At 33.7% G+C, this 12,188-nt stretch overlaps 1 protein-coding gene across 3 annotated transcripts in view; it reads left to right on the top strand.

The window, feature by feature from the left end:
- Window positions 1–12,188, top strand: part of LOC118200488 (angiotensin-converting enzyme-like) — a 163,202-nt gene that overhangs the window by 29,002 nt on the left and 122,012 nt on the right. For all 3 annotated transcript variants that reach the window (XM_085818499.1, XM_085818500.1, XM_085818498.1), the window contains exon 4: window positions 8,385–8,487. In XM_085818499.1, the coding sequence (XP_085674625.1) occupies window positions 8,385–8,487 (103 nt within the window). The remainder of the gene's footprint in view (window positions 1–8,384; window positions 8,488–12,188) is intronic.

Raw genomic sequence — 12,188 nt, 5'->3', positions numbered from 1 at the left:
TGTTATGCATGCCCTGTATGGGCATATGCTTGTAACAAATACAGAGGCAAACTTCAAGTTGCTCAAAATGCAATTTTAAGGCAAATTATCACTGCCCCTGGTATATAAGAAATAATCGTATTCATGAGGAATTAGATATAAGAGTTTTAAGGTCTTTTTATTACAAAATCGACAAGAAATTTCACGCCAATCAACTTTCTCTGAGCAACCCTGCCGTAAAAATTGCTGATTACGATTTTAATGACCTTAGTAAATATGGACAGGTCTCTAGCTATTTTAAATAATGGATTATATAATTATTGTTATATGCTTACTGTACCTTTTATCCTTATATTTCTACATAGTAATATCTGTACCATATGTTTTATTATGTAAAGTATCTGTGTATGTCATGTGTAACTTGTCTAGTTAAATTATACTTTCTTTGAATATTCTCGCTGGTCGCACTCCTTGTTATTGTAATTTTTGCATTCTGTCGCATTTACTGGTACCATCATTCTCACACTTGAGATGTCATAACTCGTACCTTTCAGAAATCAATCACCAGCTCGATTACTTTCTGGCCTACAGATATAGATGCGAATTTAAAAAAAAATTAATTATCCTGTATTTCATTCTTATATCTCAGTCTTGGCTAACCTTAATGTGATTCGAAACGTCTTAATATGTTCTACAAGAGGTAGGGCTTTTGCCCAGGTACCCTGGTGTTCAGACACCGTTCTATTGGATCAAAAAAGATATAAGAATTTGGTTTAAACAATTTAATTTTTGCCTTTAAGGCAAGATGGCATAAGAATCGACCAATCATAGCGAAGCTAACACGGACTGACATGATTTCGCAGTGCCCCTTGCCCATTCATATACCGATAGATTTACCTTGTTCCCTGGTTGGCTACGGCTTAAACTCTGTTCTACTTGGGTAAACGAAGCTAAGGACTTTTCCACCCTATGACGGTAACAACTGTGATATTTAGACCATTGTGTGAATACTCCTTTACATACAAAATAAACTTAACATACAAAGTTAACTTGCATAAGCTATTTTGCAGAAAATTATATTTAATTTTTTAAAATTTAAATAATTCGAAATTAAATACACATGTATTAACAGAAATAAGATACCATATATTCCGGCGTAAAACGCGCACTTTGAATACAAAAAATAAGATCGAAGTTTGCGGGTGCGCTTTGTACGCCGGGTGAAAAAATGATAGATTTAAAAATAAGGAACGAGGATAAAAAATTAGATTTCTATATGCACCTCAATGCTGTTTATGTAAAAGAAATGACATACCTTATGAACTTAAAAAAAATATTATCGGAGAACATGAATAGTTCATCATATTCATCTTCTGTTATATCTTCAAGCACATCAGCGAATTCTCTTTCATCTTCACAATTACTGTTACTCTGATTCGTTAATAGAATAATTATCTTCCGTTCCGTCTAGATTATTAGATATTCTGCTCTTTTTAAATTACTTTTGAATTATGGCGAATTAACACTCATGTCCATAAATTAAGAATAATGCAAAATCAGGCAAAAGAAGAGTTAGAAACAAAACAAATTTGACTTATTTGTAAAGCTTATTTATTAAACAAAAGGTAAAGAGCAAAAAAGATGCTATATGTTTGATTTTATTAAAACAATTAGCGATTTTTTCTCCCTGGAGCAAATTACAAAAAAAAAAAAAAAACTATTTACAAAAAACCAATATTACATGGTTGGTATGATTGTTAATACATTGTATGTATGTCTTCCAGACGATGCAATACAGTCCGTACAACGCCTAGGCATGCTGAGTATCAAATTATCTATCTGATCTTGGGGGATATTACACCACTCAAAAAGCAATGCTCTCCGAAGTTCCGGTAGACATGTAGGAGGAGGTTGATGGGCTGCAACTCGTCGGCCAAGCATGTCCCACATGTGCTCTACTGGATTCAAGTCCGGTGAGAATGCTGGCCAGTCCATACGGCTGATATCCACCGATTGAAGGCATTCGCTTACGATGTTTGCACGGTGAGGACGGGCGTTGTCATTCATAAACACAAATTCAGCGCCCATGGCGCCCCGAAACAAACGTACATGTTGTTCCAGAATGACGACACGATAGATTTGGCTTTTCATGGTTCCAATTTGAATATGCAGGTCAGTTCTGAAACCCAGAATAATTCCACCCCAAACCAGCACTCCTGCACCACCGTAACGGTGTCGTTCAATGATGTTTTCTTGGTGGTAACGGGTACCTGGAGCTCTCCGTATGAAAGTCCGGAGCTCTATGAAATTCCGGCGAGAATCAGACTGCATGCTAAACCTGGACTCGTCGGAAAACATCACACAAGCCCACTGTTGCTGTGTCCACTATGCATGCTCTCTACTCCAGGCTAACCGCAGGCGACAGTGAGTTACAGTAAGTGGAACGCATCTGACAGGTCTACAAGCATATAGACCAATATGCCCTAAGCGTCTGTACACGGTCTGCCTTGAAATTGTCGTACCAGTGGCTGAAGAGAGCTGACGAGACAGGTCTGAGGCTGTGCTCCGCCTGTTTCTTTTGGCAGTAACTGCCAAATACCGGTCCTCATTCGGCGTTGTAACTCTGCGGCGACCTGTGCTGTAACGTATACTCACATTACCATCATCTTGGAATCGTTGCCAAAGCCTGGAGATGACATTTTGAGCAATTCCAAGTTCGTCTGATACTTCCAGTTGGGTACGCCCACATTCCAGACGGCCGATAATTCTACCACGTAAAAAATCATCCAAATGCGTCCTTTGTGTCATAACTATTCGGTTATTGCACTGAAATGCTTATAAAGCGTCTGCGAACAATTTTACTTCTTTGCCTGTATTCCTTATATATCACTCTCTTACACTCTCGTCATTATGACGTACCATCGGTGTCATCTGGTTACTTCCTGAAATTTGCATATGATTCTTGAAGATGTGTGTAGTGATTTTACAGGTGATATATTTATTTTAGAGTTCGATTTCCGCGTGACTCCGAATTATCCTTAATTTATGGACATGAGTGTAATTTCATTCCATGCTTTTATTATTCACTCACACACTATTTCTAAACTGGCATGACGCATTTGGCCTCCTTTTGTAAATATTTTTCCACCTTATAAATATTCTTTGATTGTTTTATATCACATATCTGAAGTCTGAACTAATGACATTAATCCACCTGAAATAATTGCCACGTCTATATTACAGGCTTTCAATAATTTCTTCGTGTTCTCCGCTAGATGAGATCTGAATATGCCCCACAATAAAAGACTTTTTGGATTCTTTAAGGGAGAAGGACGCTTTTGCAAAACATTCTTTATCCGCAATTTCAAACCGTTTTCATCCATCCATCCTTTCTCGTTAACATGTTCCATTTGTAAAATTACATTTTGGCATCGTCGTTCTTTTAAAAATAACCATTGGTTTTTAAATTTGAACCGTCCTCTAAGCAAGAAAGCACTACGGAGGAGTAAGATCTTTCGTGACATGCAATTTTTATGTGAACCATATTTGTTCTTTTCCCATTAATGGTTTTATTTCCTGTCATATCAAACATTCCTGGAGTTTCATCCATCTTTCCAACATGTGAGAGTAAATATTTTTTTTTTTGCCTTCTTAGGTCAATAACATACTTCTGAAAGCTAACCAATTTGCTATCCAATCGGAAGCCTTTGCGTTCTTTCTCGTAAGCTAAATTATTCCGTGCCATAAATCTACTACACCAACTCAAAGTTGCTTTGAAGTTTTCACTTTCATTTGCATTCTTTTTGGCCCACTTAAAGGCAAATAAACGTATAAGTGTTTTATTATAATTAATCCATTCTGGCGCTTTTCTATGACCCAGTTCATAACACTTTCTTCTAGGAAAGGCCATTTGGTTACTCTATAAGGCCATTTAATTACTCCCGCTTTCCTAGCGTGCCTTCGAGGTGCAGTAGTTCTGCACGCTGGGCCGGTATCCAGAGGTCCATGGTTCGATTCCCGGCGAATGCGTTGTTAGTTTTTCATCTCTCCTGCTTCCAAATAAATCCTAATGTTCCTACAACTCTTTTATGCAAAGCACATTTATTCTTTGGCATATTAACTATTGTGATTGCTTTTCCTTCCACTCACGTACACAGCTTTCACCAACACCAAACATCCTTGCAGCAGCACCATTTCCATTTTCTTTCGCAAAATGAATGGCTTTGCATTTGAAACCAGCACTGGATTTGTTTCTTTTCGTGGGAGCAATATTAAAGCCTTCAAATTTCACTTCAAAATCACGGCTTCAAATAACTGCAGAAACAGAAAACCTCTAACTCCTAATTCCATGAATTCACTAAGTTTGAAAGTGAATTCTTACTCCAAATTATACCCCCCCCTTTTTCGAAACTTCGGAATGCCTTCTTTTGGACAGCTGCATTGAATGCAATTCACCCTTTTCGCAGGCATATTTACTCCCTTAAGAATTTAACCCACACAAATATTGTTCCTCTTATCGCTTATCAGTTCGGAATACCATTGTTCGAAAGGCTAGGATAAATTTTAGAATAAATGACCTTAAAAGATAAGAGCATTGCACATGTATCTTTCAGGTTTCTTGGTGAAGAATTGGGCGAGCATTATACGGTGAACATACCTAAAAAATGTAGCTTGAAATTCTAGATGGGCGTTATACACTGGTGCACGTTATACGTCGGAAGATACGGTATTTTACTTTAAGATTTGCTAGAGTAGGAATTTTTTAAAAAAAAAAAACAGGAAGAATAAACAAACTCAACTTGCTTTTTATAATTTACTTATCAGAGTAAGAAACAAATAAAATAAAATGTGCACTTTATATTAAAGCAAGTAATCTTAGCAGTACCCCTATGTGTTATGCTTTTGAGATAAACGCTGGCCTGAACCGTTTGGCTTGGAAAAAGTGCAGCTGACTCAGTAAATTCAGAAAAAAAAAAAGATATCAATTAAAATTCTATAAATAATCGAGAAAAAATATTAAATTTGAAGATTTTTCTTGTCAATGGTAAAGTTTCCAGTAACAGTGAAATTTCGGGAAGTTGCAAAAACAGAGCTGAAACCCCAAATACGCATAGGTAATCATGAAAAAACTTTTCCTATATATGAACCCCTAACGGCCTATCTGCTAAACCAATCGAAATAAAATTTCAAATGTTATTATTCCAAGGCATGCGCTCGAGATTATTATGATTCAAAACGGCACTCTCACGGATACGGTTACACTGAAAAATTTCGAAATTTTAGAATAGCAACATCCACTTTGTTCTTGCGCAAATAATTAAGTACATTGAAAAACTATAAATTTCATTTTAACGATACACGTATGACGAAAACTGCCGGTGCAAACATTTCCAAAGAAGAAAATTATAAAGACACGAGTGTGTATGTGTCACACAATGAAAAACACAAAAGAAGAGAGAGAAAAAAACTTTTATTGGAATTAAGTATTCACTTTCCTAGATGATAAGGCATTGCAATCGGGAGATTGTTGACAGCTATGACAATGTAACATCTCGAAAAGAACCTGTATAACATTACGTCTAATGACATCGTTCAAATCTGGCATATATCGTGGATTTGATGTGTGCACCTTAGATTTCAGATAATTCCCGAACAAAAATTCATCGCAATGACATCGGGAGTTCACAGGGACCACTAAACTGCAAAGTTATGGACGATGAATTATCTCCAAAGTGCTATTGCACAATTGCCGAACACATATGGCGACATGTGGAGGAGCACCATCTTCTTGGAAGAAGCACGGACAAAGAACGAATGTGCTTGCGATACCGCACCCCACGTCACTTTAGCTTCGTGTAAAGGCACTGATGCCACGTCGTGAGGATTTTTGCCAGCCCAGTGACGGCAGTTCTTAGAGTTTGCGTTCCCATTAAAGGAGAAATGTGCCGCGAGCGTCCATAATATTCGCCAGCCGCCATATCTTTATCATATCTGATGATGAATGATGATCATCTGTTCTTTGCAAAGGTTTTACACCGCAGTTTTCGTCGTACGTGTATCGTTTCAACGCCATCGTTTTTCAGTGCGTTGATAAATTTGCGCAGGAAAACACTTGGCGTTTCCATTCAAAAATTTTGAAATTTCGTTTATTATTTTATATTTTTATTACTGTTCCACAAAAACTGTAACTGTGAGAGCTCTATAGTTTTAAATCATCACAATCTCAAGCGCATACTATCAAATAACAATATCTGGAATTTCATTACGATTAGTTAAGCGGAGAAGCATTTAGGCTCATATATCGGGGAAGATCTTTTATAAATACTGTGTGCACATATTTTCAACAGCGAATTTACATCGATTTTGCAGCTAAGTACTTCCTCTTTACAGGGACCAAGCACTTTCCTACAAAAGTGCCTATTTTCAGAACATCACTAGATTCGTGTCGCATTTTTCAAATGTATTAACGATCATCACTGTTATCAAACCTTATTTAGAAAAAGAACATATATCTTGTTAAATCAACTGCAGCAAAATTGAGAAGAAACAGTAAGTAAATTGCTAATAAGAGCTAATAGACAACAAATTTATGAAACTCATACATCAATAAATACATGCAAGTTAAAGTTCTGCATATATCTATTCGTTTATTATATTATATTTTCGATTCTAAAATCAATTATTTGGGGTTCAGAAAATAGTGAAGTTCTCAAAAACACCTAGCAGCGCTTTATTACTAAACATAATTATAATTTGCATATTTTTATTTGTTTATGTGTTATGATTTTAGGAGCTGATTTTTTATCAGTAATTTAGATGAGCAGATTCTCATACATGTTATTCAAAATCACTGACAGCTCAAGGCTTGCAGATCTCCACTATTAACATGAATTATCTTGTCGAATTTTGTGTTTTTAAATTATAGTGGATTTTCAGCAATTCTGTATGTTTAAGTTCATTAGTCGTGTTTCATTGCATAAACCAGTTTAACAAAGCGTATATGTAACTAACTACCCAAAACAAATTATTTTGATTTGCAGATTTTTATTTTGAAATCATTTGTAATTTTTTTTTTAAATTTTTAAAAGTGGATTCTGTCATATTTAGCATTCATTAAGAAACATTTGTTTAGTTAATTCATTAAGAAAAATAGAATTGTTTATTCAATTTCATTAAGAAACATTAGCATTTTGTTTCCGACAATGGCAGATTTAAAACCTTATCTTCAAGTTCCGTGACAGTATTTAGCTTGCAGAGATAGTTTGTAAATAAACTAAATATTTTATTCGAAACACTTTGCATTAATAGTTATATTGTAGAGACTCACTTTCTTTGATAGCATGAACTAGTAAGCTCCAGAAAACCTACAGGGAAATAATCTTTTAGTCTTAAGCTATAGACAGACAAAGTCAGACGAAGGGTGTAAGTAGCTCTTTTATTTTAACACAAAGAAATAACAATGACTCATCTTGGTTTCACACAAGCCAACACTTCAGGCTTAATATAAATATGTAATGCTGAACTAATTCAAATGTACTAGATTAGCCTAACGGCTGATAGGATAATTTAAACACGTAGGAAAGAAAGGCTGTGGCTTGTATAAAACCGGGTAGACAAGCTAAATGGCTAGAAGCACTCAACGCCACAGAATTAAATCGCTAATAATCACGGTACAACATGGCTAGAAATAGCCAAAACATGCTCTAAAATTAACTTGCGTAACCTTCCCTTAAATAGTACTTCTTTCTCCGGCAATGTGAATAAACGCTCGCTTTAGATACTGGCATGAAAAGCGTATGTGAAAAGAGGGCGACAGGAAAGCGCTAAAAATTAACTATTAGTTAAAATAAATACATAAAACATCATAATATATAAATCAAAATTGCTTTGCCTGGCGGAAGAGTAGTGATATTTTATGTAAATATTAAAATGCATTTAGTCAGTTTAATTACAAATTACAGGCTTATTTTTAATTAACAGGAATTGCAGGGCTTGGTGTTTGGTTTATCATTTCCATTAAATAAAGCGATTAAATATAAAAATTAATTAAACATAAAAATCCGTTAAACAAACGAATGGTTCTTCTCATGTTCATGTCTTTGTATTCATAGCAAACCCGGCGGGTTTTGGTATTTTGTAGTATTTATAGATTTATTTCCTTTTGCCCTAACTTGGAATTTAAAACTGCTTATAGTTGTGCTGTGGCTTCCCGATGAAATTTTTAGAAAAATTTCCCATATTGGGAGGTATTTAATATATGTAGTTTTCTCAATACTAATCTCGTATCCTACAATCGGATAAATTAAGATTTCATATTTAATTATTCTAAAGTTTTGTTTGTTAAAAAAAAGAACAAAGAAGAGAAAAGAAAAAAATTCTTACTCATTTTCTGTTTCTATTTTTAGCTCAATGAGATTATGGCTGACATGGAAAGTACTTACAGCGAAGCGAAAATTTGTGGCTATAAATCCTCGTCGGAAACATCTTGCAATTTATCTTTGGAGCCAGGTAACCATTATTTATATATAATATAAAGTTAACCTATAATATACAGTGCATCATATGTACGTATCATATACAGTGCATCATGTACGTATAATACACAGTGAAACCTCTTATATTATTAGACAGTGAACAGTGAATACAAAGTGAAACCTCGCTTACCTCACTTTTATAAAATGCTCGTCTCTGAAAGTAGCCTGTATTTCTTACAAAATTAAATAACTGTAACGAATATCACATAATTGTTACTTAAAAAAACTATTTTAAGAAATCGGCAAAGTTGTCTAAAGCCATGAATGGTTGTCTCAAAGAGGTTCCACTGTGTATCAGAAGAACATAGTGTGGGTTCTAATGCATAATGAATTGAGAAAAATAGCGAGTAAAACACAAGGAAACCAAAATTGAAAAAACAAGAAAAGTTGAAATGTGCATTGTGGATTATGTAAAATGATCATAAAATTTCATTCATTTAAGCAAGTTAGTTCATAAATAAAAACTGCGCAAATCACATCTTTGAAATAATATTCTGTCATCTTCGACGAGAATGCGTGAAGTCATAATACGAGCGCTAGGACAGCATCTCCTGAGACGGTACAAATCTCCATCGACGACGATACCGATGGAAGTACTGTAATCACACCATGTACACTGCTCAAAAAAAAAAAAAAAAAAAAAAAAAAAATGGGACAGTGCTATATCTCCCGTTCTATTGGGCCGATTGACAAAATTCAAATTGCGTTCTTCATGTCTCGAAAGCGCGACTTAGGATATATATTAGATTTATATATAGTACTATTCTAACATAGGTATTTTGACACAAAATCGGACTTTTTCTGAAATAACATACCAATTTTTTACATATTTCGATTCTACGACTCAAATTATGCCAGAATACCAAGTTTTGTAAAAATCGTACGAATAGTTTTTAAAATATTAGCTCTCAAAATTTTAGCTCCTCACTGTTAATTGAATTTGGCAAATATTTATTAATATCTCTTTTTTTTATTAAACTTTTTTGATTTTTTCTCTCATATTTCGAAATTTTGGTTCATTCCAAATAAAATTTACCCATTTTTTGCGTTTTATTTTTTAAATTTTTATTTTTAAATAATTTCTATAGATTTTTCGAAAAAAATTTTGAATTATAACCTATAAAATTTTTACCATCATCTTAAAGTAGGTGTATTTTTAAGCATATCTGCAAAAAAATAGACTTTTTTACTCAAAATTTTCTAAGATATACACGAATTTACATAATTTCGCGTTTTGAAATTTGGCACCTTTTTTTTGAGCGATAATAACGCCAAATGTGGTCTATGGAGTTTTGTTACACTGAATTGCCACAGCTATTTTTAACCTTAAACTTCAAGTAAAATTTTACGGAGAATTAATTATATGACTTTTTTTCCCTCAATGATGCGTAATAAATATTTATTAATACTATATGAAAGGTTATTTTTTAAATTATAGATGATATTATTCAAATTTTTAACTATTTTTTTTTAAATTTCTCTCGTAACTTTTCTTTTTTTAAAAAATTTAAGAGTAAGTTTTTGTAAGAGTAAATTTTTACCTTCGGCGTTTTATCGTCTGCTACTTTACTTCGTTTAAATCGAATTGTCTAAAACTGAGAATTTTCGTTTGATATTTATTTGAATTTTATGACATTAACTGCATAATTTATTTCTAAACAAACTGTTGCTTTTGAAGTGGCTGAAAGGGCGGCTGATACTATTATCCATATTTTTAAAGCACAATATATTTTTATAGAAACATAATATTTAGAATAATCATTTTTTATAAAAGTCAAATTATGATATAAACATACAACCCTCTAGAGACTGAATTAATGGAAGTTGAATGGTTATGTAGAAATGATTTGCAGCTACTTAATGGCTGGATAAGTCAGCAGATTCTGTGGACAAGTAAGAATAATTATATAAACGACATCAACATTCTGGATTCAATAAACAACGAGGATACGATGTTTACTAAATGAATTTAAAAAGTTTTAAAACATAAAAAATCAATTCATTTTTTTCCTAAAATCTATTTTTGTGCGTAGCGTATTTTCATTATATCCTTAAAATTCTAATTTAGAATGTAATTGTCAAGAACTGAATCCTAATCATCAGTAATATAATAAGTAATTATTACTGTTATTTATAAATCCTTCTTATAAAGTAATTGCAAATATTTCAGAAAACTTTCTGTCTGAATGCAAACATTTTTCTATGCAAATATTTTTAATTTTATATTAATCAAGATTGCACACCATATTACTTATTTCCACTTCAATTCTTACCGTCAGTTCTAGTAGAATTTACAAATCAATTATATTTAATTAAGGATTGAATTGGATTATTTAATTATGGTAAAGCACACGAGGGCTATCTGCCTAAAGGGAGGGATGCCTTCGTGGAGGACTTTCTTAGGGAAACTGGCTCGTATACACGTTACACATGGGGAAAACCACGAAACCGCCCATGCGGCCAGCCCGTTCGCGGGATTCGAAACTCGAACCGAACTACCAGTGTTCAGCGTCTTTACCGCTCGGCTGTTGGTGGGCTATTTAATTAAAGAATGACTATCTAAGTTAAGAAACAGCGTACCGTAACAACATTTCAATTATTGGCGCCGTATCTTTCATGTTACTCCCGATTGGCTAGCTACATGATTTTTAATGAGTATTCGGATTTTACAAGTAACTTCACTTGGAAATCGCGCTTAAACTAGGTTAGTTGGTTATTTGAACATAGAAAGAACATGGGAGCTATTTGATTAAGATGCTTTCATAGAGAATCTTTGTAAAGAGAACCTAAAAAACTACGAAAACCAACCATGCAGCCTGGGTTAGACTGAGCAGCAAACAATTAGTATTTAACAATTTTTTCTTTTTCAAATGCTAGGCAACTGATGAGGCTCCAATTAAATCTCCAATTTAATATTTGATTTGTAAATATTTAAAATATTGTTGTACTCTTTGAAACATAAAGCAGAATTTAAGTTTTGTTAACTCGTTAGTAAACTACCAAGCCGTAGTGCAAATGAATATTCAATTTCTTTGGCAATAATTGTATTCACTTAATATTCTTGGAATATGAGCTAAAGAAGGAACGTTCTCGGAAGATTGAAGAAGTGTTTAAATCCAGTGATATTAGGTTTGTCTTACAAGCTCAGGATCAAAACGATTCTGCAATTGCCCGAGTAGTTGACTTGTAAATGGATGTGAATTAAGCAGATGACTTTTAATCTTACGTTATTCAGCCAGAAAACGTATTCCAAATGTTTTGTATTGCATGACAATGCATCTTTTCATTATTCAATAACCAGTCGGAGAACCGCTTGTGTTCGGAAAATAAGTATGTATATTCAATCGTCCTGCATGTTCTTCAAATTTGTCTTCTTGTGACTTTTTTTCTTTCTCAAAAACTAAAGTTGCCTCTCAAAGGAAAGTTTTTTGACATTGAAGAGACAAAATTAATATGACATCTACTTTTAGAGGCATGTGAAAAACAGATCTCTACAAACCTTCTCTTCCATTACATGTTGTGCAGTCAGACAAAAAGTTACATCAGCGTAAATTCTATAATCTATTTTTATTACACTCTGATTACTTTATTAACATACAGTGAATATGTATTAAATCTTTAACTTTAGCTTAAGTAATTCGAAATTTTTGACGGAATTGTTGTCGGAACTAGGAC

The sequence above is a fragment of the Stegodyphus dumicola genome, chromosome 6 (genome assembly GCF_044657685.1).
Source record: "Stegodyphus dumicola isolate Sdum_Otavi_A_Nest chromosome 6, ASM4465768v1".
Lineage (NCBI taxonomy): Eukaryota > Metazoa > Arthropoda > Arachnida > Araneae > Eresidae > Stegodyphus > Stegodyphus dumicola.
This window is presented reverse-complemented; position numbering and strand designations above follow the sequence as displayed.